At 44.2% G+C, this 26488-nt stretch overlaps 2 protein-coding genes across 5 annotated transcripts in view; one reads left to right on the top strand and one right to left on the bottom strand.

Annotated features, from left to right (window-relative positions):
• Positions 1–20159, bottom strand: part of Nup188 (nucleoporin 188) — a 55321-nt gene extending 35162 nt beyond the window's left edge. For 3 of the 4 annotated variants that reach the window (XM_060389862.1, XM_060389864.1, XM_060389863.1), the window contains exons 1-8: positions 20057–20159; positions 11581–11635; positions 10000–10073; positions 7107–7191; positions 6901–6981; positions 6220–6264; positions 4970–5062; positions 4722–4841 (exon numbers count right to left, since the gene is read on the bottom strand). In XM_060389862.1, the coding sequence (XP_060245845.1) occupies positions 4722–4841; positions 4970–5062; positions 6220–6264; positions 6901–6981; positions 7107–7191; positions 10000–10073; positions 11581–11635; positions 20057–20088 (585 nt within the window). In that variant the 5' untranslated portion in view covers positions 20089–20159. The remainder of the gene's footprint in view (positions 1–4721; positions 4842–4969; positions 5063–6219; positions 6265–6900; positions 6982–7106; positions 7192–9999; positions 10074–11580; positions 11636–20056) is intronic. The other variant, XM_021649366.2, reaches the window with a different exon arrangement.
• An 11-nt stretch (positions 20160–20170) lies between these two features.
• Dolk (dolichol kinase) lies at positions 20171–22259 on the top strand. The gene has a single exon (XM_021649243.2). The coding sequence runs from the start codon at positions 20491–20493 to the stop codon at positions 22099–22101; it is 1611 nt and encodes a 536-aa protein (XP_021504918.1). The 5' UTR covers positions 20171–20490; the 3' UTR covers positions 22102–22259.
• Positions 22260–26488: the final 4229 nt, after the last annotated feature.

The raw sequence follows: 26488 nt of genomic DNA, 5'->3' as shown, positions 1-26488 counted from the left end.
CCCAAATTCTTTCTCTAAACTAAGTAACATTGCACAAATTACTTGGCAATTTATCTATTCATTTAACACTGTCTCAGGGATGACATCCTTTGACAGAGTGTTTTCCACTCCTTTTCATAGATGCATTAAGCAGATATGCTAGTATTTAGCTAGTCAGCTCTTTTTAATGATACACAGAATTATCCCGCATGTAAATGTCATAATGTCAGAGTCTTAATGGAAGAGTACTTTGTATGTGTGCATGCATGTGTTTTGAGACAGTCTCAATGTTGTCCAGGTTACCCTTTGACCTTACTACATAGGTGAGGCTGATTCTGAGCCCTGAATCATTTTAGTCTGCCTCCCAAGTGCTGAAATTACAAGTATGCCCAACATCAAGCTTATTACCAATCTTTGCTAACATAATCATGCTATGAACCCTAAACAACCAGCAGACAGGAGACCTAAACAACCTGAAGAGGCTGATACTTATAGACCAGCACACTCTCTTCAAGTACATATGAGCATAGTATATTCACCAAGAAAGATCCTATGGTGGGCAATAAACCATGGGCAATAATTAGAGGTAGAATTTTAACTTAGCTACCCATGCTATGTGACTGAAACATGCCATAAGAGCTGGAGGGACTTTAAAACACTACAAGGAACTGCTGGGTGTGGCTCATGCCTATAATCCCAGGACTATTCAGAAACTAAGACAGTAGGAATAATCTGAGCTAAAGGACAATCTGGGCTACTGACTGAGTTCTGACTGGCCTAGATTACGGAGAGATCCACTTAAAAAACAATCAGGCATCAAAACTCAAGAGGCAGGAGGACCAAGAGTTCAAGGTTATCCTCAGGTACAATCCAGCTCAAGGTCAACTAGTGTTACAGGAAACCATCTTGGATTCTCGGATAATAAATAAGCACAAAGACTGTAATCAAAGTTTTGGTTTCTTTAAAAACTCAGTTTTGTGGGGCCTGGAGAGGTGGCTCAGAAGTTAAGAGCACTGGCGGCTCTTCCAGAGGTTCTGAGTTCAATTCCCAGCAACCACATAGTGACTATAATGGGATTTGATGCTCTGTACTGCCATGCATGTGTACATGCAGATAAAGCTCTCATATACATACATACATACATACATACATACATAAATAAATATATTGTTTTTAAAAACTCAGTTATGTTACATAAATATATTTTTGTTTTAATCCCAAATGTGGGATTTTAGTTTGGGCATTAGTTTGTCCATAGCTGATACTTGCCTCCTGTGGGGGGTGGTCTAAAAATCTGAGGGACATAAATACGAGAGCCCAGAAAGAGAAGGTGCGGCAGTTTGGAGAGACATGGGAGAGATGCTTCATGGCACAGAGGCTTGGAGGAGATATAGGGAGGAGACTGCTGGCTGCATTTGCTGTTGATGGAGATTGATATAGCCCTAAAAGAACCCATTGACCTTAAACAGCCAGTAGAACTAAAGGGGTCTGCACCCCCTCTTCCCACTAACCTTCTCTCTCTTACCTAGGGTTAAAAGGTGGGTGGAAGGGAGGTAGAGACTTAAACACCACAAATAAAACAGTTTAAAAATGAGTGAAATAAAAGATACTAATCATAACAGAATCAACCAAGCATAAAAGGCGTATCTTTATAATCCTGGCACTCAGGAGCCTGGGCAGAATATAACTATGAGTTTCAGGCCAGCCCAAACTACAGAATGAGACTCTATATCAAAAACTGACAGGATACTCAGCGGTTAAGGTACTTGTTGCCAACTTTTATGACCTGAATTCAATCCCCAGAACTCAAGAATGGACAAGTGAGAAGCAACACCTCCAACATTTCCTAACCTATATATGCAAGCGCATACACACACAGACACATTTCTTTTTAATTTTAAGAAAAATATCTAATGTCTGAGAATTAAATACTAGCTCTCAGTTTTTAAAATTTTGAAGGGGTGGTGGTAGGAGAAAGGGCATTGAACCTAGGACCTCATGTATTCAAGGCAAGCACTCTACCACTGAGCTAAAACCACAGCTAGATGTCTCTTTTAAATACTATAGTTACTGATTGTTTTTTTGTTGTTGTTGTTTTGTTTTGTTTTTTAACTTAGATTTTAGGAAAAAGTCTTCAGTAGATTTAGACTTTGGCTCTCCAGATGGCTATCTACTAGCTTTGGTACAATTTAACTGCATGATCTTAGTTCCTACTAGTCAAATGCCACTTTCTTTTTCTTAAATGTTTTGTTTTGTTTTTGTTTTTGTTTTGGGGTTTTTCAAGAAAGGTTTTTTGGTTTTTTTTTTTTTTGTATAGCCCTTGGCTGTCCTAGAACTCTCTCTATAGACCAGTCTGGCCTTGAAATCACAGTGATCTATCTGCCTCTGCCTTCCAAGTGCTGGGATTAAAAGCATGTGCCACCCAGTTTTTTAAATGTATTTATTATTTTATGTGTCTGTGTGCCACATTTGTGCAGTATCTGCAGAGGCCAGGAAGGTGGCATTCAATTACCAGGAACTAAAGTTACAGATGACTGTGAGCCACCATGTGGGTGCTGAGAACAGAACTCACGGTCCTCTGAAAAACTAGCCACTGCTGGCATAGTGGTGCATGCCTGTAATCCCAACACTTGGAAGGCAGAGGCACTCAGAGCTCTGTGAGTTCAAGGCCAGCCTGGTCTACAAAGGGAGTCCAGGACAGCCAGGGCTACAGAGAGAAACCCTGTCTCAAGAAACAAACAAACAAAGAAAAACAGCCACCAAGCCATCAACTCTCCAGCCCTCAGAGGTCAACTATTGCACACACTAATTTCCCATCAGTTTTTCTGTCTATGTAAATGCCAACTTATAGCTTTATATTACTATTTTTTTTCTGTTTTTTTGTTTTGTTTTATTTTTCTCCCCCCTCCCCCGCAGTTAAATCATTACACTGTTAGGGAGCTTAAGCACAGAGCAATAAAGGACATTACCTACCCTATTTCAATTCTCCAGTGGCACACACACACACACAAATTATAGTTGTATTATCTGGTAAGGATAATTCCTTGCTCCCTTTTATATGGTGTTTAGAATCATTCATTTCAAAACAATAGATTAAAACAAACACAGAAGTACTTTTTCCAGGGACTATATGAGATTTCTGAGTTAATGGCAGGCAAACCAAATCACCCCCCTTAATGGTGCTGAATCTCTACACTCAAGAATGTGAAATGGAGCCAGGCAGTGGTGGCATTTAATATCAGCACTCAAGAAGAGGCAGACGGATCTCTGTAAAGTTTGAGGCCAGTCTGTATTTGGATTACATAGGTAGTTTCAGGACAGGCAGGGCAGCGCAGAGCACCCGTCTCGAAAAATAAAAACAAAAACAAACAAACAAAAAGAATGTGATACGGAGCCAGGCATGGTGGTACACACCATTAATCCTAGGACTCAGGAGGCAGAGGCAGGATCTCTGTACATTTGAGGCCACTCTGGTGTATAGAGCAAGTTCCAGGACTATACAGAGAACCTATGTCAAAAAAAGAAAAGAATATGGTGGTGTGTCTTCCAACTCAGTTATGACTCCCAGAAGTACCTGCAAGTTCCATGCATTTAGACTCTGTGTTTAACCTTTTTCATTATTTTCTGGTTTCATGACTATTTTATGCTCTTTATTCTAAGTTTCCTAAGGAGACAGAAAAATTCTATATATTATGCTGTAAATGGGTCTATTTTGAAATTTATTTATGTATATGTATCTGTGTGTAGTCCACATATGTGTAAGTGCCCTTGGAGGACAGAATAGGATGTTGGATTCCCTGTACCTGTACTTACAGGTGCTATTGAGCCACCCAACATGGTGCTGGGAATAGAACTCAGGTCCTCTGGAACAGCAACAAATACCCTGACTGCAGAGCCATTTCTTCTGTAATGGACCTGTTTTTAATCATTTTCTTGGAGTGGGGGAACGTTGGGAAAGAAATCAAGTCCTCATGAATGTACTAGTCAAGTGCTTTACCACAGAAACAGGATTTGGTGGGGGCAGTAACGCACATCTTTAGTCCCAGCAGGCAGAGGCAGGGGGACCTCTGTGAGTTTGAGGCCATCCTGGTCTACAAAACAAGTCCAGGACAGCCAGAGCTACAGAGAAACGCTGTCTCCACAAACCAAAAGCAAAGTTATTCAAGTTGGCCTTAAACTCAGTATCTTATAACAGAAGTTTTGGTTTCTATAAAAACTCAATTATGTTATATAAGTATGTTTTGTTTCAATCCCAAGAGTGGGATTTTAGTTTAGGATTTAGTTTTTTCAAAGCTGACTACTGCCTCCTGCAAGGGGTGGTATGTTTGCTATCTGGTAACTGCCTGCCTCTACAGCAGAGAGAGGGGCATGGTCTAGGACTCTTCGGGATATAAATATGAGAGCCCAGAAACAGAAGGTGTGGCAGTTTGGAGAGACCAGAGATGGAAGGTGTGGCAGTTTGGAAGAGAAAAGTTTCAATGTAGCAGGTTAAAGGAGACTGCTTGCTGCATTTGCTGTTGATGGAGATTGGTCAATGGCTCCAAAAGAGGTTTTAACACTATAATCTTAACACACATGAGGAAAGAAAAGGAAAAGAAAGAGGTTCAGAGTTAAGGACTATTAATCAGTGTTTCGTTCTGCCTCTTGTCTAAAAGGCCCACATATGTGCTCAGTGATGTAGCTCCGCTAGGGCTCCCTGTACAAGGCACGCTGAGCTAGAGATGAGCGCAAGCACTACATACCATTAGGTTGCCATGTGTCTCCCAGGTCGGTGCTTCCATTCTGTACAGCTCCTCAAATTGCTGTCTGTATTTTAAAACTAGCTCCTTCTCCAGTTTGTCAACACAATCTGCATATTCAGCCTTAAAAACCAGAACATAGTAACTTGTGTGTATCAAAAAGTAAACATTCAAGTGACTAGGAAGGATATGAAATTATGAAAATTTGAAGGCATGAGGTAAAGAGAACAAAGAAAACGAAGCAGGCTTACCCTGTAGGGATGTCGTTCATCTTGGAAATATGTCAGAAGATGTAAGACACAACGAAGAATGCAGGTTCTTTCTTCATAATAATAATCTGCAATCTAGGAGGAAAACCCCACAAAAATTTCAATATCAGTTACTCACTCTTGCAAAAAAACTCAACTTCACAACTGCTGATAATCAGATGCTTCAAAAATGTGAACAGAAGGCAGGAAAGATGGGTCAGCGGGTACTGATCAACAAACCTGGCAACCTGAGTTCATAGTCCAGGACCTATAGGGTAAAAGAGAACCCACTCCCACAAGTTGTTCCTTGACAGCCACATGCTTGCTATGAAGGTATATACAATAAATGGGTATTTAAAAATTCATCTCATTTTATTTTTGTGTGCATGTATGTAAATGTGTTATGTATGTAGGTGCCTATTAGGACAGAAGAAGGAAGCAATGCCCTGGAGCTGGAGTTACAGGCATTTGTGAGCTACCATGGGTGCTAGGAACCCAACATAGACCTCTGGAAGAGCAACAAGTACTCTTAATCACTGAGCCACCTCCATGCCCTAAAACACATTTTTAAACATAAACAGAAAAAGCTGATGAATATCAGCAACGCAAACACATTGAATTAAGCAAGACTCTTCCACAAAAAGTCATAACCCAAGGAAGATAAAAGGAATTATTAATAATTTAAACAAATTTCCAAAACAATTTCTAGTAGGAATTTTTAAAGGGTCCCAATAATAGGGAAGTTACAAACTGGCACGTCAAATACATGAAACAAATGTACAATTACCAGGGCTACATGCTGTAAACACAAGCAAACAATGGAATCAACAGGAAACTATCCAGAAGTCAAATCTAGGGAACACACCTGAAGTGAGAAGGCTGCAGAACAGGCAAGGAGGTTGGGAATACAAACTAATCCTGGCGAATTTAACCGAAAAAGTCTAAAGTGGGACTCAGTGGTGGAATGCTTGCCTAGCATCCCTGGGGCCCTGAGTTAATCACCAGCACGCCCCCCCAACCCCCAAAATCTCAGGTTAACTGAGCCTCAGAGAATATTCATCCATAAGTGAGTTCTCAGCACCAGCAGCAGAAGGGAAAAACTCCTCAACTGGGTCTGGAATTCAGAAGCCTCAGCTAAGACCTAAAAACTGGAGAGAGGAAGGAAGGGAGAAGGCAGGAATGCTCAGAAAAACAGGGTCAAGGAGCTGTCACACAATTGTCCACCAAAGAATCCAAAAGCAATGACTTCTTACCTTCAGGGTTAAGGCCTGGCTCTGCCTCTCATCTTGCAGGACTGTCTGAAGGAAAACAGAGTAGTCAAGAAGCTGTCTTACAGGCAGAATTCAACTGGCAAAGAAAAAGATGCACCACACCCTCTGTGACTGTTCTTCTATTTTGTTTCTGTAAACATCTCTAACTTATGTTTAAGCCACATCTAACCAAACTAATATTCAACTCCTTGCGCTGTCCTCTGCTCTGTCTCTTTATACAAAACAATAAAGTTGGGCGGCCTGGATTCTCTCTCAGATCTCTCATTTATATGTAATTCTTTGACATTTCAACCCCTGCAAGAATGAAGACAGGTGTCTTCTTAAACATACATTGGGATCTCTGCCCAGGAATTAAAGTACTGCCCAGCAGGGCAGTAGTGGTGCACATCTTTAGTCCCAGCACTCAGGGGACAGAGACAGGCAGATCTCTGAGTATGAAGCCAGCCTGGTCTACAGAGTGAGTTTCAGGACAGCAAGAGCTACACAGAGAAACCCTGTCTCAAAAAAAATCAGATAGATAGATAGATAGATAGATAGACGAACAGACGGACAGACAGACAAAAGTCTTGCCTAACACCTGGATATTTCTAATCTCTTTTGTAAAGGGCAAGTGCCCAAACTCTACAAGAAAAAAAGAAAGGCAGATGGGAGCGGGCCACAAACCTTCAGTGAGTCCCGAGTACCCCTGTAATCCTCCTGAAGGTAACACTGCAGTAACTGCACACTCTGCTCTTCATCAAGACCCTGAAGCACAGAAGCCTTAAGTGAGTAATGGCCACTGAAGCTTAAACTTTTATTAACATCATTAACAATGAAGCCAGAGGCACCCACAAGCAGCATACACTGACCCTGTGCTAACTTTTACTTACCAAGAATTTGCTGATTCGTAAGCCCAGCTCCTTCAGCGGTGATGCTACATCTTTATTAGCTTTCACTCTTTCAGCTGAACTCTGACTACAAGAAAAACAGTCAGTTATTTCCTCATTCACAAGGACCTCCGAGGGTATAAAATAAAAACACTCAATGATACTCTAGTACTGGGCTTTTTCCTTTAGTGTCTGTAAAATGCACACACATTCATGTCTACAGACTTTATAACAAGAACTAGCTATGCCTATGTAACAAAATCATGTATGGCCATTATAAACTAGTTACAATAATGTTATCTGTAAGATTTATTAAGCTACATTAATTTTTACAAACATGTTGTAGGCAGTGTATGTGGAAGCCGGAGGTCCTTCACCTTGAATTTCTCAGTCAGTGGCCAAAGGTAACATCACCACTTGTTCTATGGGTTTAGCACCTACACTCTGAAATGATGTAGTAAGAATGGCATTTCACCTCTTAAAAGCCCATACTTCAAGATGAGAAAAACCTTAGACAAGTCCAAGTGGAGGACACTGTGTAAATAACCTGCCAGTCTTCTCAAAACTGCTCAGTCACGAAATGAAGGAAAAACTGAGATGCAAGAACAGCTGAACCCAGACAAGGAGACATGACAACTAAATGCGACAAGTTGCTCTGGACTGGATTGTAGCACAAGAACAGGACATTCAGGAATGGCAGAACACATGTGAAAGGCTCTTCTTTTCAATCCCAGAACTCAAAAAGACAAACAAAAGCGGTTACTTGACAGCAAAGTCTAGAGTTTAATTTTAGTTCTTAAAAAAAAAAAAAAAAAAAAAAAAGCCAGGCACACCGTTAATCCCAGCACTCAGGCAGAAAGAGGCAGGCAGGTGGCTCACGGTGAGTATGAGGCCAACCTGGTATACAAAGCTACACAGAGAAACCCTCTCTTAAAAAAGCAAAGAGATAAAAAAAAAAAAAAAAGATTAGCTGGGTGTGGTGGCACACACCTTTAATCCCAGCACATGAGCGGCAGAGGTAGGCAGGATCTTTAAGTTCCAGGCTAGCCTTTTGGGGGTTGTTCTTATGCTGGCCCTCGAGAGTTCTTATACTCCCCAGACATACTTATCCTTGTATAAACCTGCCTCAGACATACCTGATTGGCTGACTAAACGGCCTATGGGCAGGGAAGAATGGGGTAGTCATGGCTAAGGTTTCCAGGCTTTTGAGGACAGGAGAATCACAGGAAAGACAAACAGGAAGAGAGGAGGAAGGGTTATCGTGGAAAAGGAACCACATGGGCTGGGAGGAAGAACTTCAAGAATGGCATGAATGGAGAAAACAGCAAGATGAGTAATATAAGCAAGTATACTGGAATTATGTATGGAAGGTAGACCAGATGAGGGTGATTAAAGTGGATGCTTTTGGATGGGGACTGGGAGATGAATGGTGAGGTTACTGAGACAGTACAGGTGAACTATCTGCCCAGCCCAAGGTAAAAAGGCAATTATCTAACAGGTGTCCATGTCTTATTTGTGACAGCGGGTCAAATAATACCACCACAATAATTATAGGGCTAATAATAATAAACAGTATAGTCCAGTACTCTGTTTTATTTACAACAACACTAGCTAATCTACATAATGAGTTACAGGACAGTCTAGTCAAAAAAATTTTACTACACTTCAAATCCCATGTTATCATATTGTCTTTTCTCTCTCTCCCTCTTTTTAACTTTTTCCCTTTATTTTTACTTTATGTATACGGGTGTTTTGCCTGCAGTGTCTGTTGCCACCAGAGACCAGAAGGGGGCATCAGATCCCCTGGAACCAGGAACTTTCTGATCCTTGTATCGTTTTTCCCAGTAGACAGTGGAGAATACAAGCAGCAAAAGGGTCACTTTGAAGATTAAATAGCTGGGAGGTGGTGGTACACACCACTGCTCCCAGCACTCAGGAGGCTAAGGTGGGCAAATCTCTGAATTTGAGGTCAGCCTAGTCTACAGAGTGAGTTAGTTATAGGACAGCCAGGACTACACAAAAAAAGCCTGTCTCAAACAAGATAAGGGAGGAAGAAAAAGAGGGGGAAAGGACTGGGAGAAGAGGGAGGGGAAACTGTAGTCAGATGTACTTACTATATGAGAGAAGAATAAGTTTTTAAAATTTATTTTAAAAATGCATGATGAATATACAGGTCCCTGTTTCTGTTGTGCTGGAGTTTTAATGAGAACCTTAGGCACAACAGCATTTTACCACTGAGCAGTATCTGCAGACCCTGCTGACTTTTTTACTGCACTGATAAATGCTTGGAAAAAGAATTGTCAGGAGCTAGAAAGATGACTCAGTAGTTAAGAGCACTCTTCCAAAGGATCCTCTGGAATTCCCAGTACCCACATGGCAGCCCACAATTGTGAGGATCTGACACTCTTACAACAAAAACATAAAATAAAATAAAAATTTAAAAAGCTGGGTGTGGTACAGGCCTTTAATCCCAGCACTCAGGGAGGCAGAGGCAGGACATCTACAAATTGAGTCCAGGAGAGCCAACGCTACACAGAGAAACCTTAAAAAACAAAAAGACAGAAACCTTAAAAAACAGAAAGATAGGGAGGGAGGGAGGGAGGGAGGGAAGGAAGGAAGGAAGGTAAGTAGGTTGGTTGAATATTCAATAAACCCCACACCAGCCTGGTCTCCAGAGTGAGTTCCAGGGCAGCCAGGACTAAAGAGAAACCCTGTCTGAGGTGGATGACAGACAACTGGATTACTATGGAGGAAAATACCCTTTCTTTCAACAGACATCCAAACTGCATTCTTGCTCATTTACTAGCACAGCAATTTTAAAAGCATACAGGACAGTTTCATCTATGCTGGAGTCCTTGGGGAAACTGGCATTACTAGACACAGAGAACAGCCATACCTGGGAGGTTTGTAGTAAGAAAGCCCTTCTAACAACCGCTGCCAATATTTATTCAGTTCTGCCTCAATCTGATTCTGCAAAAGAACAAGGCAATTATACAACTATAACTGAAATCACACTTCAGGGTTACACTACACACTGAATATTCCTTCGTCTTTTTCAAATGTTTTCCCTAGAGTTTAAAGCAGTATTTTTCAACCTGTAAGTCACCACCTCTTTGGGGGTCAAACAATCCTTTCACAGGCTCTCCTAAGACCATCAGAAAACATACACATTTGCATTATGATTCATAACAATAGCAAAATTAGAGTTATAAAGTAGCAACAAAAATAATTTTATAGTTGGGGTCACCACAACATAAACTGTATTAAAGGATTGAAGCATTAGGAAGAGTGAAAACCATTGGTTTAAAGCACTCTGAACTCAGAATTCTGTAATGTTTTCTTTTATTAATAATGTAGTATCATTTATAAAAATATTTATAAGGAGACTTTCTGATGATTAAATATTTTACCAAATAGCCAACCTAGAGGACTCAGGTTCAATTCCCAGTACCCACATTGGCAGCTCACAACTGTCTTTAACTCTAGTTCCAGGGAATCTAACACCCTCATATAGATACACGTGAAGGCAAAACAACAATGTACATGAAAACAAGTAAATCATTACATAAAAAATACAATTACTTTATTGTAATGAACTTACAAATAAAAATACCACATACGTAGATTAAGGCAGCCACTCAAGGCACAAGAGAGACAGCTAAAAGCACTGACTGCTCTTGCAGAAGACCAAGTTCATTTCCTAACACCCACATGGCAGCCAACAATTGCTTGTGACTGCAGTCCTCTTCTGGCCTCCTTGGACATCAGACATGCATATGGTGTATATACATATGCAAGCAAATACTCGCATACGTAAAATAACAAACAAACATCTATGCAGTCCTAATTACTTGGTTTTTGTTTTGTTTTGTTTTTCAGACAATCTCACTATGTAGTTAAGCTGGTCTAAATGTGGGATCATCCTTCAGCCTCTGGGGTGCTGGAGTTAAATGTGCAGTAAAATGCTGTTCTGAGCACAAAACGTTTCCTAAGATGTCCTTCTTTTAGGATTCACTCTAGAAGCAGAGTTATCAGACAAAGGCATATAAGGTTCTAGATATGTGTTAGTTACAACAAAAAGTAACAGTACAGGAATGTCATCGGAACACCCTCACAGGGTGAGAAGCGTGAACAGCTAGCTTTCTCGGATCCTATACTTGAAAACATCTTAGAACTCACAGCCTCTCTGATTTGGAAGCTAAAGGCAAAGGAGGCAGGCAGGCAGGCGTGAGACAGGATCCTGAGAGCCTTCTCAGCCTGAGCAGCAGAGGCTCTCTGCAGCCTGCTCTCAGGTAACCTCACCGTCGGCATCAGAGTCTTTACAGAAGAGGAATCAACATGGTACAAGCAAAGGCTGACTTAGAAAATTCCAGGAGCTACACAAGAAGACAAGTCTCCAGTTTGGGTTTTTCTGTTTTTGTTTTTTAATCAAAGCTATAAAAATTCCTAAAAATCACTCAAGAACGCTGCCACTCACCAGTTCTCTAAGAGCTGACCTCCCCAGGAGTATTGTCCAGAGTTCTCTGCTGCTCCTGAAAAATGAGAAAGCACAGACATAATTTTGTTCTTCGAAGAAAAAAAAAATTAAAGAAATTTGATATTTAAGATAAACATAAAAACATAAAATTTTTAATTTTTTAAAATTATTAGTAGTAGTTAGGCTTTTTTCTTAAACCAGAGACAAGTCTTTGATTTTTTTTAAAGATTTATTTATTTATTATTTATACAGCAATTTGTCTGCATGTGTGCCTGCATACTAGAAAAGGGTCCCAGATCTCACTATAGATGGTTGAGCCACTATGTGGTTGCTGGGAATTGAACTCAGGGCCTTTGAAAGAACAGCCAGCATTCTTAACCTTTGAGCCATCTCTCCAGCCCAGTAGTAGACTTTTTGATACAAGGTCTCATACTGTAGCACAAGCTGGCCTGAAATAAATAAATAAATAAATAAATAACCAATATATTGCACCCTGGTCTCAAACTTAGAGCAATACTCCTGCCTCAGCCTTCTAAGTGCTGGGATTACAAGCATGAACCATTATGTTTGGTCTAAAAGTGTAAGATATAAACTTTAGCCACAGAGACAGTAAATGAAAAAAACAAAGACCGCTAATCCCATAGAGTTCAAGGCCTGCCTGAGCTATATGAGAATGCCATCTTCAAAAACAAAAAACAATGGGCTGGTGAGGTGGCTAAATGCATAGCTGTGCTTGCTGCCAAGCCTTGCCAATACCAGGAACCCATATGGTGGGAGAGGAGGAACAAGTCTACAAGCTGTCCTCTGACCTCCATAGTCTTGCACACACACAGAATATTAACTGTAATTTTGGGAAGGTTTTGAAGGAGCTGGAGAGGTGGCTCAGTCAGCACGGTGCTGACCTGGCATACACGAAGCATCAGGTTTGAGTGCAGCACTACAGAAACGGGTGGTGGCTCACACCCCTAATCCCAGCATTGGGAGTCAGAGTAAGTTACAGGTATACCACAAGTAACAAATTTAACATCCTTAAGAAACTGGAGATCATGGCTCAAAAGCAAAATCTAAGAGCCAATGAGATCACGCACACATACATAAATGTAAAAAAAAAAAAAAAAAAAAAAAAAAAATTAAAACAAAAACTTATGCTGGAAAAATGGTTCAATTGGTAAAATACCTGTTCACTTATTGCCCAAGCAGAATAATGCTTTGTGTGTGCGTGTGTGTGTGTGTGTGTGTGTGTGTGTAGCAGATACCTATAAATCCAGTATTCAGATGGCAGAGACAAGAAAGGATCCCTGGAAAAACTGGCTGGCTAGACATGCCATACTGAAATGTCCAGATTCAATTTAGATTCTAAATCAATGAATAAAGTGGAACATAATCAAAAAAGCTCCTGTCAGCCTCCATACAAACACATGTGTCTATATACACATGACCAGGAATTCATGCACAGACACACCCATTGACAAACTCAAAAGAAAAAAATAAACTGAAAACTATTTTCTTCATTAAGACAAAAACACAAAACAAGGGCCAGTAAGATGGCAGCTCAGTGTAAAGCTGCTTGCCACCAAGCCTGCCAACCCGAGTTCAATTCTGGGACCGACATGGAAGGAGAGGCCAACTCCTGCAAATTGTCCTCTGAGCTCCATACTTATACTGGCATGCATACCCTCACTCATGTGCGCAATAAACAAACAAATAAATGCAATGTTAAAAGAGAGGGGAGGAAAGACTAAACACAAGGTGGTAGAGCCATGTACACTAAAGCCGTCATTCAGGATTTTTCCATCAAAGAGGCCTAAACATACCTAAAAATTATAAATCCTTCCTAAACGTTAATGCTTCTAAGAAAAAAAAAAAAAAGCTTTGATTCTATTAAATCCATCGCTACCAACTCCCACACCAGGGCACTGGAATCATTATAATCTTTTTCTGATAACAGGATAACATTCACAGTTCAAAAATAATTAGATTAGATATAGTTATCGGAACAAATGTTTCTTTTTATGCTGATAATGAACCAGCCTCAAATAACACAGAGGCAAGGTCACTAAAGAAATTTAGTGATGTTTTAAAAATTACCATCAAGGCATATTTATCCTTGGGCTCACTTATTTGAAAAGCCCTACTTAGCAGATGTAAAGTGAGAGCTTTATTTAAAATGGCAATTGCTGTGTCTGGTATGCATGAAGCCATGGGTTCAGTGGTTTCTTTTTCTTTTTTTCTTTTTTGAAAACAGTTCCTGCTCAGTTGCAGGAACTGTTGCTCAACTGACATGTTGCTTGCTCAACAATCACAAGCTCTTGGCTCTACCCACAGCACCATACAAAGCAGACTCGAGCACAACACCTGTGATCCTAGCACCATAACAAGTTCATGGACAGCTTGGCATACATGTGACCCCATAGTAGGAAAAAAGGAGCTGAACAGATGGCTCCACAGTTCAGAGTGCCTGCTGCTCTTCCAGAGGGTGTGCACTGGGTTACCAGCAGCCATGTCAAGCAGCTCACAACTGCCTGCAACTCTACCTTCAGGAGATCTAACACTATCTTCTGGCTTGCTTACACAGATATGCACATACACATAAATTTAAATTAAAAAAATTTCAGGCAAGGTACAATAACAAATGCCTGTAATCCCAACACTCAGCAAACTGAGGCAAGTTCAAGTTCAAGGCTGGCCTAAGCTACAAAGTGAGACCCTACCAAAGAGAGAGAAGAGAGGAGGAGACAGAAATAAAAATTCTTGGTGAAGGGGTCTGGGGAGATAGCTCAGAGGTTAAGAGCCCTGGCCGTTCTTCTAGAGGTCCTGAGCTCAATTCCCAGCAACCATATGGCGGACCATAAACCATCTGTAATGAGATCTGGTACCCTCTTCAGGCGTACAGGCAGAACACCCACCGTATACGTAACAAATAAATCTAAAAAAAAAAAAAAAAAAAAAAAAAAAAATTTGAAAGGAAAAAAAAAAAAGATTTCATCTTGTGCTAGGCATGACGGCTCCAGCTTATGATTCCATAACTTCGGAAGATAGAAGTAGAATGATCAGGAATTTAAGAGCAGCCTCTGCTGCACAGTGAGTTCCCAGACTAGCCCTAGGCTATAGGATACCCTGTCTCAAAAACAATTCATCCTGCAAATCAACAAAGATGTGCCGTGAAGCTCCCAGTTCTTAGTGGCCAACCATTCTTAATACAGTAGCAGACACACAAGAAGCCATAATGAATATATACTGAGGGACAAGAGAGATGGCTCAGTGGGTAGAGGCACTTGTCATTAAACCTGGAGACTTAAATTCTACCTGTGGGACCTCCATGGTGGAAGGAGAGACATAACTCCCTCAGGCTGTCATCTGACCTCCACAACATGCTGTGGACATGCATATATCCACATATACACACAAAATTCATTTTAAGAACAGCATGAACTGAATGAAAGTCTGCCAGAAAACAGTGACGTACATCCCTTTCCAGACTGTAATCTACTTGGAACACAAAAACAAGTTTGTGAAAGTGCCAAGAGGCAGAATGGAAGAGAAAATGGTACTTTATGAGGATCAGAATCTTTGTTGAATTAAGTGTTAATGGCATCTTTCTCAGACACTGCACTGGTCTGAGAAAGATGAAGGTGTAAATTAGAGACTTGATGCTGCTTACAAGCTGGGAACTGTTCTCAGGCATGTTTCTTGATGTATAACATGCCCTCCTGATTGAAACCTTTCCTCCAGGAGGGAAAGCAAGGCTTAGAAGGCACAGGAGGAAAACAAAGATCACAAGGGGTCACTTGTCAGGGAAGACAAGGTAGTATAAAGTGAGGAAACAGTTGCTGGGCTTACAGACCTGACCTGCCACACTGCCCACAGAAGAGTTGGTCCAGCTGTGAATTCCCGGCAAGGTCTGTAAGCTGGAATTTTCAATTGTCACCTATGACAGGGTGGATTTTCTGCTGATGCAGCTGCTTTAAATTTTGGGGTTTGTTTTTGTTTTTGTTGGTTGTTTTGAGTTTGTTCATTTGTTTGCTTGCATGTTTGATACAGGGTTACCCTGTGTAGCACCAGCTGTCCTGGAATTTACTTTGTAGACCTGCCTGCCTCCCAGAGTGCTGGGATAAAAGATATGTGCCACCACACCTGGCTTCAAAGATGATTTTTCATTATCCTTGCTCCTTGTAAGTAATCCCTCACCCACACTCCTAAATAACCCCAATAAAAACCCATTGATTCACCAAACTGGACAAGGTACAATCATCCCTTTGTCTTCCATGGCTCCCTTTCTGAGTTAAGTAGAGGTGTATCTGCTGCATCTCCCCAGGAAAAGTCTGTCACATAACAGCACATTACACAACCTGCAAAAAGCAAGTCCTATGGAGAATATACTAACCATGAGAGACTCCAGGACTCTGCAGGACAGAATAAGAGGCCTTAGAAACTGCCTCAGTAGGAAAGACTACCTCCCACTGTCAAGTGAAGGAATGTGCAGACAAACACGACAGAGGAGGCTGGTACTGGGGGCAACCCAAAGACTCGGGAAAGAAACAGCTTCTATCTACACTCTCCGGGAAACAAGTGTGCACCACGTCTCAATTAAGTAGATAGGGGAGAAACTAAGGCACTGAAATCAAGTACTAAGCTTCAAAGGTTAAGATTTTGAAAATGTACTGACTGAGCCTGAAAGGCAAAAGCCTTGCAACCTGTATTCAAGTCCCAGACCCTATAGTAGAAGAGAACTGACTCACAAAACTGTCCTCTGGTCACATGTCATAATACCACACTCCTGCTCCCCCCACACACAGACACCTTTGTTGGTTTTTTGTTTGTTTGTTTTACTGTATTGATGGGCTAACAGGATGACCCAATGGGTAAAGGTGCCTACTACCGAGCCTAATGAACTGAATCCCCAGAACCCTTCTACATGGTGGAAAAAGGAAACCAAATCTGGCAAGTTGACCTCCACATGTACTCCCTATCAAACACACCCACATATATACAATAAATAAACACATATATGAAAAAAAATAAACATCAATAAACACATAAATGAAAAATAAACAAACATATAGACAAAGTTCTAGGAGACAACATAGAACTTTATTTCTAAGAGGCAGAGGGCCAGCCAGAGGGCTCAGTGGACACAAATACTTGCTACTTAAGCCTGGAGACCTGAATTCAACCCTGGAAGTACATTAAAGTGGAACGACAGGACAGGCCACGATTCATGCCCTTTATTCCCAGCACTTGGGAGGCAGAGGCAGGCAGATTTCTGTGAGTTCAGTCTACAGAGTGAGTTCCAGGACAGCCAAGGCTATACAGAGAAACCCTGTCTCAAAAAAACAAAACAACAAAAGATGGAAAGAGAGAACTGACTTTTGAGGGCTGTCCCCTGACCTGTACACACACATCATAGCACAAACACACACACACACACAAACACAACAACAACAACAAAAACAAAAGTGGGAGAGATCGGCTGGTACTGAAGAGGACCTGGGTCTGGTTCCCAGCAACCACATCAAGCAGCTCACTACTGCCTATAACTCCAGTTCTAGAAGAATCAATGCCTTCTTTTGTCCTTTGTGGCCACTAACACACATAGTGCACATAAATTCTTGCTGGTACACACACATATACATAAATAAATTTTAAAAATAAATGAAAAAAGCACATTGTACACTGAACATTATCCTCCTTAGAGACATCCATCTGGCTGAAACTTTTCTAGGGGAGGGAACTGACCTTGGGTCCTCTTAGAGAGAGAGTCCAGGTTCAATTCCCAGCACCATAAGGTGACTCACAACCCTCTGTAACTCCAAATCCAGAGCACTACACAAAGGCAATGCAGACATACATGCAGGCAAAACAGTCACAATACACAAAAATAAACAAAATGCTCAAGAAAAAAAAATTAAAGAAAACTTTTGGGGGCTGGAGAGATGGCTCAGAGGTTAAGAGCACTGACTGCTCTTCCAAAGGTCCTGAGTTCAACTCCCAGCAACTACATGGTGGCTCACAACCATCTGTAATGAGTTCTGGTGCCTTCTTCTGACCTGCAGGTGTACAAGCAGTACAGGAGACTGTATAAATAATAAATAAATAAATCTTTTATTAAAAAACATTTTCAGATAGAATATAAAGACTGCTGAGCTAGTTGAATTCTTCTAACAAAAACAGTCCTTCTGAGAAAGTTATATTCTTCATAAAAATAATGCAGCTGTCTTCTACTTGACTCCAGAGAGGCTGCACAGACTCTTATAAACCAGGACTTAAGCTCAGCAGCAATAGCTTTTAGTTTTTCCGAGACAAGGTTTTACTGTGTAGCTCTGGCTGACCTGGAACTCAGAGATCAGCCTGCCTCTACTGGGATTAAATGTGTGCACCAGCGCACCCGGCCCACCAAGAGCTTTTCAAACAGTGGCTTTACTTTTTTCACATACCTTCACCAGACTTCTACAAAGTAACTGAAGAACACCAAGAGACCTCAAAATGCCAATATTCAAATCAAATTTGGGCCAAATCCTGAGTGACTTTCACAAGATTCTGGGTGTTTTAAAGAGTGTTATTCCAGCGTCAGCAGTGGGCTCCTATGTACACATCTGCAACTGCAGTGGCAGAAAGACTGAGGCAGGGGGTCACAGGGCCAGACTAGCCCAGGCTACATACAGAACATTAGGTTTCAATCAATAAGCTCGAAAAAGCAACACAGGATTAAGAAGATGGCTCAATAGACAAAGCACTTGATGTGAAGACCAGATTCATATCCCCATCTAAAAGCCAGGCAACTGTGGCAGCCCAACAATAATCCCCATGCTCAGGAAGAGGAAGGGCAGCCCACGGCAGGCCAGGTGGCTAAACAAGCTGAGTGCGCAAGCTCCGGGTTCGGTAAAAGAGAGACGACCAAGAAAGGCACCCCAGCTGCCACATTCACATATGTGCGCACAAAGATGAAAAGGGTTATCATCTGGAAAAGCAGGGACTCAAAATGGCAAAGTAACCTCAGCCTTTCAAACAGAGCCCACTACTCCCAATTGCCAGGAAGCTAAAAACCACTCCTAACAGACAAAGGCAGTGAGTGCCTAGAAGGCCTAGCATTCCCACCGCCCTCGGTTTGATCCCTAGGACCTCACAACAAAAATAAGATAAAAAACCCTATGGTCAGTTAAAGGCCACCCTCCAGGCCGGGTTTGGTAAGTTCCACAGAAAGATCAAGGCCTACTGGCAAGCAAAAATTTTCCTTCCCTTTTGAAAAAAAAAATTAAGTTTTCATACAAGATGTACCCATGGCTGTGGAGACAAGGGCTGGCATGATCAGCAGAGGGAAGAAAACCAAACTGGCCCTCACAAGGATCACACTTTACCCACAGGAAACTCCAAAGAAGATCTTACCTCTGGAGGTGAAGCGGCTAATCTAAAGAGAGACAGGCAATGTGAGGGAGAGTCACATGTTTGTCTGGGTGTTCAGCAGGGAACAAGACCAAATAAAGCTAGCAGAGTCAATTCCAGGTGACAGGGATGTGTAAGTGATTTTTTTTTTTTTGGCGGGGGTGGGGGGTGAGGGTGTATGAAGACTCATCTACAACGTAGAAGATGTAAGCACAGAGGTATGGTTCAATTCTGAACCCTCCTAGGGATTATCTCGAGGGACAGTCGAGGGGGGACTACCTACGTGCGAACTAGACTTCTGAGTCATGTGTAACACGAGGCGCCTAGTTGGGAGAAATGAATGAGATAAGGCAGCCTGCATGGCACTTTCCCAGGGTCTGGCGCTAGTGAGCGCTCTTTAAAGGCAAGCACGGCTCGTAATTCTTGTCTGTTATTTCCGTAGCAAGGAGGCAAAAACAAGAGAACAAGGAGTTCAAGGCCAGCCAGTAGACAGGAGACCCTACCGCAAAAAAACGGAGTGGGGGGGGGGGAAAGCACTCCTTCAGTGAGAACCGTATGTCTGTTTTCTGTAATTCATCTGTGCCCGAAGCCTGGCACAGCAAGCCTGGCACAGCACCGGAATCGACTGGAAGATGAAAACCTGTCGGCTGATTCAATCAATTCCGGCATTAGCCAAAGAGAAAAGAAGGCGGGAACTAAGGACGCCCGCGGGAAGAACTCGCGGCGTGGGCAAGGCTCACCCCAGGCGAAGCAGGGCGCGGGGACGCGGCGGCAGGGCTCGGGTGGGGGCTGGGGCGCCCTCCAGGCAGCCCCGAAACGTCTCGCAGTGCTACGAAGGGCGTAGCCGGGGAAGCGTGGGGAAGGCGGGGGGGGGGGGAAGGGAGCGCGGAAAGAGACGGGAGAGCGGCCGGCCCTCTCCAAAAGTGTCCTCAGAGCCGCGAGCCGGGGCGGTTTGGACCTAACCGCCTCCCCGGCGGGTGTCCGTCCACCCAGCCGGGGCTCGTTTCCTCCTCTGCCGCCGAATCGCGTTTCCAGCTCCCGCCCGACTCCCCCCGGGCTCCTCACGCCAACCCCGCCGCCGCGCCCCGCTCCGCACCTCACACACGGCCCACCGGCGGCGGTCGCCATCTTCGCGCGCGAGTCCCAGCCCCGCCCCCGGACGACTCGCTCACGTGATCGCGCACCTCCAGAGCGGGGCGTGGCTTTCGATCACGTGGCTGTGGGCGTGGCCGGGATGGGACTGTCAAGATGGCGTTCCCCTGGGGTGAGAAGAGTCCGCGCTGGAGGCGGTGGAGCCTGTGAGAGGTGAAGAGTGTAAGCGTCCTGCTACAGCGTGGGTTGAAAGCGGTGGAGGGTGACTGGGCGCCGGCTCCCAGGCCTCAGGGTGGCCCACGGCGGAGTACCCTTTTGGAAGCTGGAGAAGGTTGCTGGCTGGGTGAAGTTGCTGCCCTCTGCTTGGCGGGTTGAGGGCCCCAGAGACCCAGGCGTCTCTAGTCACCAAGCTTTCCCAAGAGCCCCAGGCCTAGAGACATGACCCGACAGTGCCCTCCCCCAGCCCCGGAGTCTGGGTTTCCGCTGAGCGGGTCCGTGCTGGCAGAGGCTGCAGTGGTGTTCGCAGTGGTGCTGAGCATCCACGCTGCAGTATGGGACCGATACTCCTGGTGCGCGGTGGCCCTCGCAGTGCAGGCCTTCTACGTCCAGTACAAGTGGGACCGGCTGCTCCAGCAGGGGAATGCTGTTTTCCAGTTCCGAATGTCCGCGAACAGTGGCTTACTGCCGGCCTCCATGGTCATGCCATTGCTCGGCCTGGTCATGAAGGAGCGCTGCCAGACTGCAGGGAACCCGTATTTCGAGCGCTTCGGTATCGTGGTTGCAGCCACTGGCATGGCAGTGGCCCTCTTCTCCTCGGTGTTGGCACTGGGCATCACTCGCCCGGTGCCCACCAATACTTGTGCCATCTCGGGTTTGGCGGGAGGCATTATCATTTATATTATGAAGCACTCGCTCAGTGTGGGCGAGGTGATCGAGGTCCTGGAAGTCCTGCTAATATTCGTTTATCTCAACATGATCCTGCTGTATCTGCTGCCCCGCTGCTTCACTCCTGGGGAGGCACTGCTCGTACTGGGTGGCATTAGCTTCGTCCTCAACCAACTCATCAAGCGCTCTCTGACTGAAAGCCAGGGGGACCCAGTGGACTTCTTCCTGTTGGTGGTTGTGGTTGGGATGGTGCTCATGGGTGTCTTTTTCAGCACCCTCTTTGTCTTCATGGATTCAGGCACGTGGGCCTCTTCCATTTTCTTCCACCTCATGACCTGTGTCCTGGGCCTTGGAGTGGTTCTGCCCTGGCTGCACTGGCTCATTCGTAGGAACCCCCTGCTCTGGCTTCTTCAGTTTCTCTTCTACACAGAAACGCGCATCTACCTCTTAGCCTATTGGTCTTTGCTAGCCACCATGGCCTGCCTGGTGGTGCTGTACCAGAATGCCAAGCGCTCATCTTCTGAGTCCAAGAAGCACAAGGCTCCTACTGTTACAAGAAAGTATTTCCACTTCATTGTGGTAGCCACTTACATCCCAGGCATCATCTTTGACAGGTCATTGCTGTATGTGGCTGCCACTGTATGTCTGGCAGTCTTCATCTTCCTGGAGTATGTGCGCTATTTCCGAATCAAGCCCTTGGGTCACACTCTGCGGAGCCTTCTGTCCCTCTTCCTGGATGAACGAGACAGTGGACCCCTTATCCTAACGCACATCTACCTGCTTCTGGGCATGTCTCTTCCCATTTGGCTAATTCCCAGGCCCTGTACACAGAAGGGCAGCCTAGGAGGAGCCAGAGCCCTGGTCCCCTATGCTGGGGTCCTGGCTGTGGGTGTGGGGGATACTGTGGCCTCCATATTTGGCAGCACCATGGGGGAGATCCGCTGGCCTGGAACTAAGAAAACATTTGAGGGGACTATGACATCTATATTTGCACAAATCATCTCTGTAGCTCTGATCTTAATCTTTGACAGTGGAGTAGACCTGAACTACAGTTATGCTTGGATTTTGGGGTCCATCAGCACTGTGTCCCTCCTGGAAGCATATACTACTCAAATAGACAATCTCCTTTTGCCTCTCTACCTACTAATATTGCTGATGGCCTAGCAGCAGTAGCAGCTGTGATGGGGGAAACAGGGAAATAAAGAGAATAAATGGTCCCCACAGCAGCTAGATGCTTGGATACCAAAAACCAAAGGGTGAAAAACAGATTGGGTTTTTCAGTTGATCCAGACTTAAAATAAACATGCAAAGCTCTCCTGGTATTATTTTTGCTAATGTTTAAAATACAAAAAGGTTTAAAGGCATACTCCAATTCAGGGACATTGACTATGCTACAAGAGCCCCCATCTTGTCTGGGAAAAAAATGGCTTGAGTGAATCCTGCAGGCAGCAGAACAGAAAGCCTAATGCTTAGGTATCTGGTGTCAAACAAATCTGTCAGCATCCTTGGCCATACAGCCTGACTTTGTGGCCTTAGGTGAGTCTAAGCCTGGATATCTTACAGATAAAAGAATTGTAATAATGACAGCCTGGATACTGGAAGGCTCTGTTTAAGAGGAGGTGGGTGAAGTATCTAAAGTATTTAGCCTGGGGGCTAGCAAATGGCTCAGTGGGTAAAAGAAATTGCAACACAAGGCCAAGGACCTGAGATCAATCCCCAGAACCTACATAAAGGTGGAAAGAAAACTGACTCCACAGAATTGTCTGTTGACAGCCACGTGTGCATCCTCCACAGATGTCACACACACATACACTAATAATCATTTTTTAAGTGTTCAGCCTGCCAACTACCTATGATGGGTCAGTAAGGGAAAGTGTCCTTATTACCCAAGAGTAATCCTGTCTCAGCCAAAAGCCAGGCAAGATAGGAGGATAAGTTGTACTTGGAAGCACAAGTGACCTTTCCTCTCCTGGCTTCACTCAGAGGAAAACACAATAGGGAAAGGGCTGAGTGCATGCAGTGTCACCTCCCTGGACTAGGAAGAACCGAAGAGAGCCATAGGTCAGCTTGTGTAGATAAAAAGGCTGAAGAAAGCTGGCGGCACCCTGCCTCTGCTGCCTAGAGGAGAGGTAATGATAGCTAGCAGGATGAACCCAACATTCCTTCCAGTCCAGACCTGTGCAAACCTGTATCCTCTTCTAGTGCACAGTCCAGATCCACAGAGGCTCGGGAGTTTCTGGAGATCTCGTAACAGTTCACTGCAGGTGTGGGTGCAGGCTGTCTTAGTTCCCTGCCCGAGCTTCCGCATCTCCCAGGGTTTGCACAGAGCCTGGCCTGTGGCAAGAACTTGGTAAAGATTGACCAAACAATGAACAAGTGCCATCAGTGAGTGGTAACAGCAAGATTCCCATGGCTTCCCCGCAATGTGGCAAGGGGAGGCAAGAACAAGGCCATAAGCCAGGATTGGAGCTCTAGAAAGCTGAAGTCTCTTCCTGGGAACCTCTGCCAAGTACTTTCCCTCACAGCACTGGCCTGTTCCTCTGGGGCCAATGGGAAGGAACAGGCTTCCCTCCCTGTGTCAAAGGAGGTGGCCCAATGTTGGAGAAAGGGCACCAGCTTTACTCCCTGGCTAGCTTTGCAGAACATTCAGCTAGGCTTCAGAGTTGGTAGAGGACTAGATCTGGGCCAGCCAGGTGACTCAATGAATGAGGACATAGAGCTGTGCTGGGCCTCTCAAGTCAGTGAAAAAGTAGGGAGGCAAGCTTTTAACCATGGCACTCAGGAGCAGACAGTGGAGGATCACAAGTTTAAAGTTATCTTCAGCTACATATTAAATTCAGGATCAGTTTGGATTACATGAAATGCTATCTCAAATATATATATATATTTTTTTTTTATTTTTTTTTTAAGATAGGATCTTACATAGCTCTACTCTGGCTGGTCTGCAAGTTGCTAATAGGCTGGCTTGCAAGTCACAGAGATCCCACTTGCCCTGCCTTCCCCTCTAGGACCAAAGGCAGATGCTAAAACACCCTGCTCAAAATATATAATTTTTAATGTTGTCAAGACAGCTCAGTGGATAAAAGCACTCATCCCTTGTTAGGGCTGGAGAGATGGCTCAACTGCTAAGACAGTTCCCAGAACCCACATGACAGCTAACAACCTCTTAGAACTCCAGTTCCAGGGGGATTGATTGATGCCCTCTTCTGGATAGCAGGCACATATGTATCCAGGCAAAACACTCTTTGGAAAATACAAAACAAAACAAAAAAGCAAGTCAGACATGGCAGCAGATAGCTTTACTAACAGCACTTGGGAGGCAGAGGCAGGTAGATCTGTTAGTTCAAGGCCAGCCTGGGCTACATTGCAACTTCCAGGCCATCCAAGCAATAAAACCCTATCCAAAAATAGAAAAAAAAAAAAAAAGGGGGGGGTGGGGGGAGAGTTCCTGGAGAGATGGCTCATCGGTAAAGAGCGCTGACTGTTCTTCTATAGAATCCAGGTTGAACTCCCAGCACCAACATGACAGCTCACAACTGTCTGTAACTCCAGTTCCAGGGGATCTGCGCCCTCACACAGACATACATGCAGTCAAACACCAATGTATATAAAATTAGAATATGAAGTTTCTGGTAGCTCCAAGACAGCTACATTTGCCTAGTATGTGTAAGGTCCTGATCCTTCACTACCAGCAAAAAAGGAGAGAGGGGAGTCCAGCCAGCAGTCACCATGTAACGGTACTAGCCTGGTGTTGCCAAATGCCCACTCACTGAAGAAAGCTTGAAAACTGGAAGTTTCCCAGTTTAAGAAGAAGTGTGTGGACTGGGTGGGGCGGCATAAGTCTTTAATTCCAGCATTAGGGAGGCAGAGGCAGGTGGATCCCTGCGAGTTTGAAGCCAGCCCGGTCTACAGAGGGAGTTTTAGAACAGCCAGGGAATGCACAAACCCTGCCTCAAAAAACCAAAACAACAAAAAAAGGTGCGTGCATGTGTGTATATGTGTGTGAGAGACAGACAGACACAGGATGGAGCCCATGGCCTTGTGCAAATATCACAGCTGAGCTTAACAACAACAAAAGCTTTTTGCTTAAAAACAAAATCAAGACCAATACATCTGTGATTGCAACCAGCTAAGTCCTCGCTGACTGCAGTATCTGGCCAGTCCTCGGCTCAGCGGGATTGGAATCTAGTAGTTCTGGAAGGTGCTGGAAAGCATAGCCTATCAAGAGTGACCAACCAGCAGGGCCTCATTGGCTCCTGACTTCATCACACAGGTCTAACAAGGCTTGAGAGAGGAAGGACCTGGCCTGATATCCAGGGCCAAGAAGCCCTGGGACTGGATTCCTCACCCCAGCAAAGGACAAAGGAGCTGGAAGTTAGCTGCTCAGGCCTGGAGGGGACTAGGGAGCTAAGCATTTGTGTGACTTGGGCATGTCACTTGCCCCTTCCTGTTCTCCAGTTCTGGATCCATAAAGACAGAAGAACTGCCTCTCCTTGGAAGGGCTCTGACATAAAGCCTGTGCACATTGCCCACTGGTGCATGTAAGCATACCAAGCAGGGCGGGGTGCTCTTGACAGCTCTGTAGGGCTGTTAGTGATGTAGAGAAGCCATGTTCAAAAGTCATTGTATGGACAGGGTATATACTCACTCACAAGTGGATATTAGACATATAATATAGGATAAACACACTAAAATCTGTACACCTAAGGAAGTTAATCAAGGAGGACTCTGGCTAACATGCTCAATCCCCATTCAGAAAGGCAGAGGATGGACATCTGAGGAGAGAAAAAACAGGGAACAGGACAGGAGCCTACCACAGAGGGCCTCTAAAAGGCTCTACCCTGCAGGGTATCAAGGCAGATGCTGAGACTCATAGCCAAATTTTGGGCAGAGTGCAGAGAATCTTATGAAAGAAATGGGTGATAGTAAGACCTGGAGAGGACAGGAGCTCCACAAGGAGAGCAACAGATCCAAAAAGTTTGGGCACAGGGGTCTTTTCTGAGACTGATACTGCAGCCAAGGACCATTCAGAGATAACCTAGCACCCCTGCTCAGATGTAGCCCATGGTAGCTCAGTGTCCAAGTGGTTCCATAGTAATGAGACAGGGACTGTCTCTGACATGAACTGATTGGCCTGCTCTTTGATCACCAACCCCTGAGGGGGGAGTAGCCTTACCGGGCCACAGAGGAAGATAATGCAGCCACTCCTGATGAGACCTGATAGACTAGGATCAGATCAGAGGGAAGGGGAGGAGGACCTTCCTTATCAGTAGACTGGGGGAGGGACACAGGTGGGGAAGAGGGAGGGAGGGTGAGATTGGGAGGGGATAAGGGAGGGAGCTACAGGGGGGATACAAAGTGAATAAACTGTAATTAATAAAAATGAAAACACCAATCACAGGAAAGCCCTGTGCAGGAACAGCCTACCTAGAGAGTCCACTCAGTTCAGAAATCACTCACCTAAGCAAAACCCTGGAAGGACTCAAGATCTCAACCTAGGGAAGAAGGAGCCAAAGGGATTTCTGTCTATATGTTTGTCCTGTGCCTTTCA

The sequence above is a fragment of the Meriones unguiculatus genome, chromosome 8 (genome assembly GCF_030254825.1).
Source record: "Meriones unguiculatus strain TT.TT164.6M chromosome 8, Bangor_MerUng_6.1, whole genome shotgun sequence".
Lineage (NCBI taxonomy): Eukaryota > Metazoa > Chordata > Mammalia > Rodentia > Muridae > Meriones > Meriones unguiculatus.
Note: the sequence above shows the minus strand (reverse complement) of the source record. Positions and strands in the feature narration are given on the sequence as shown.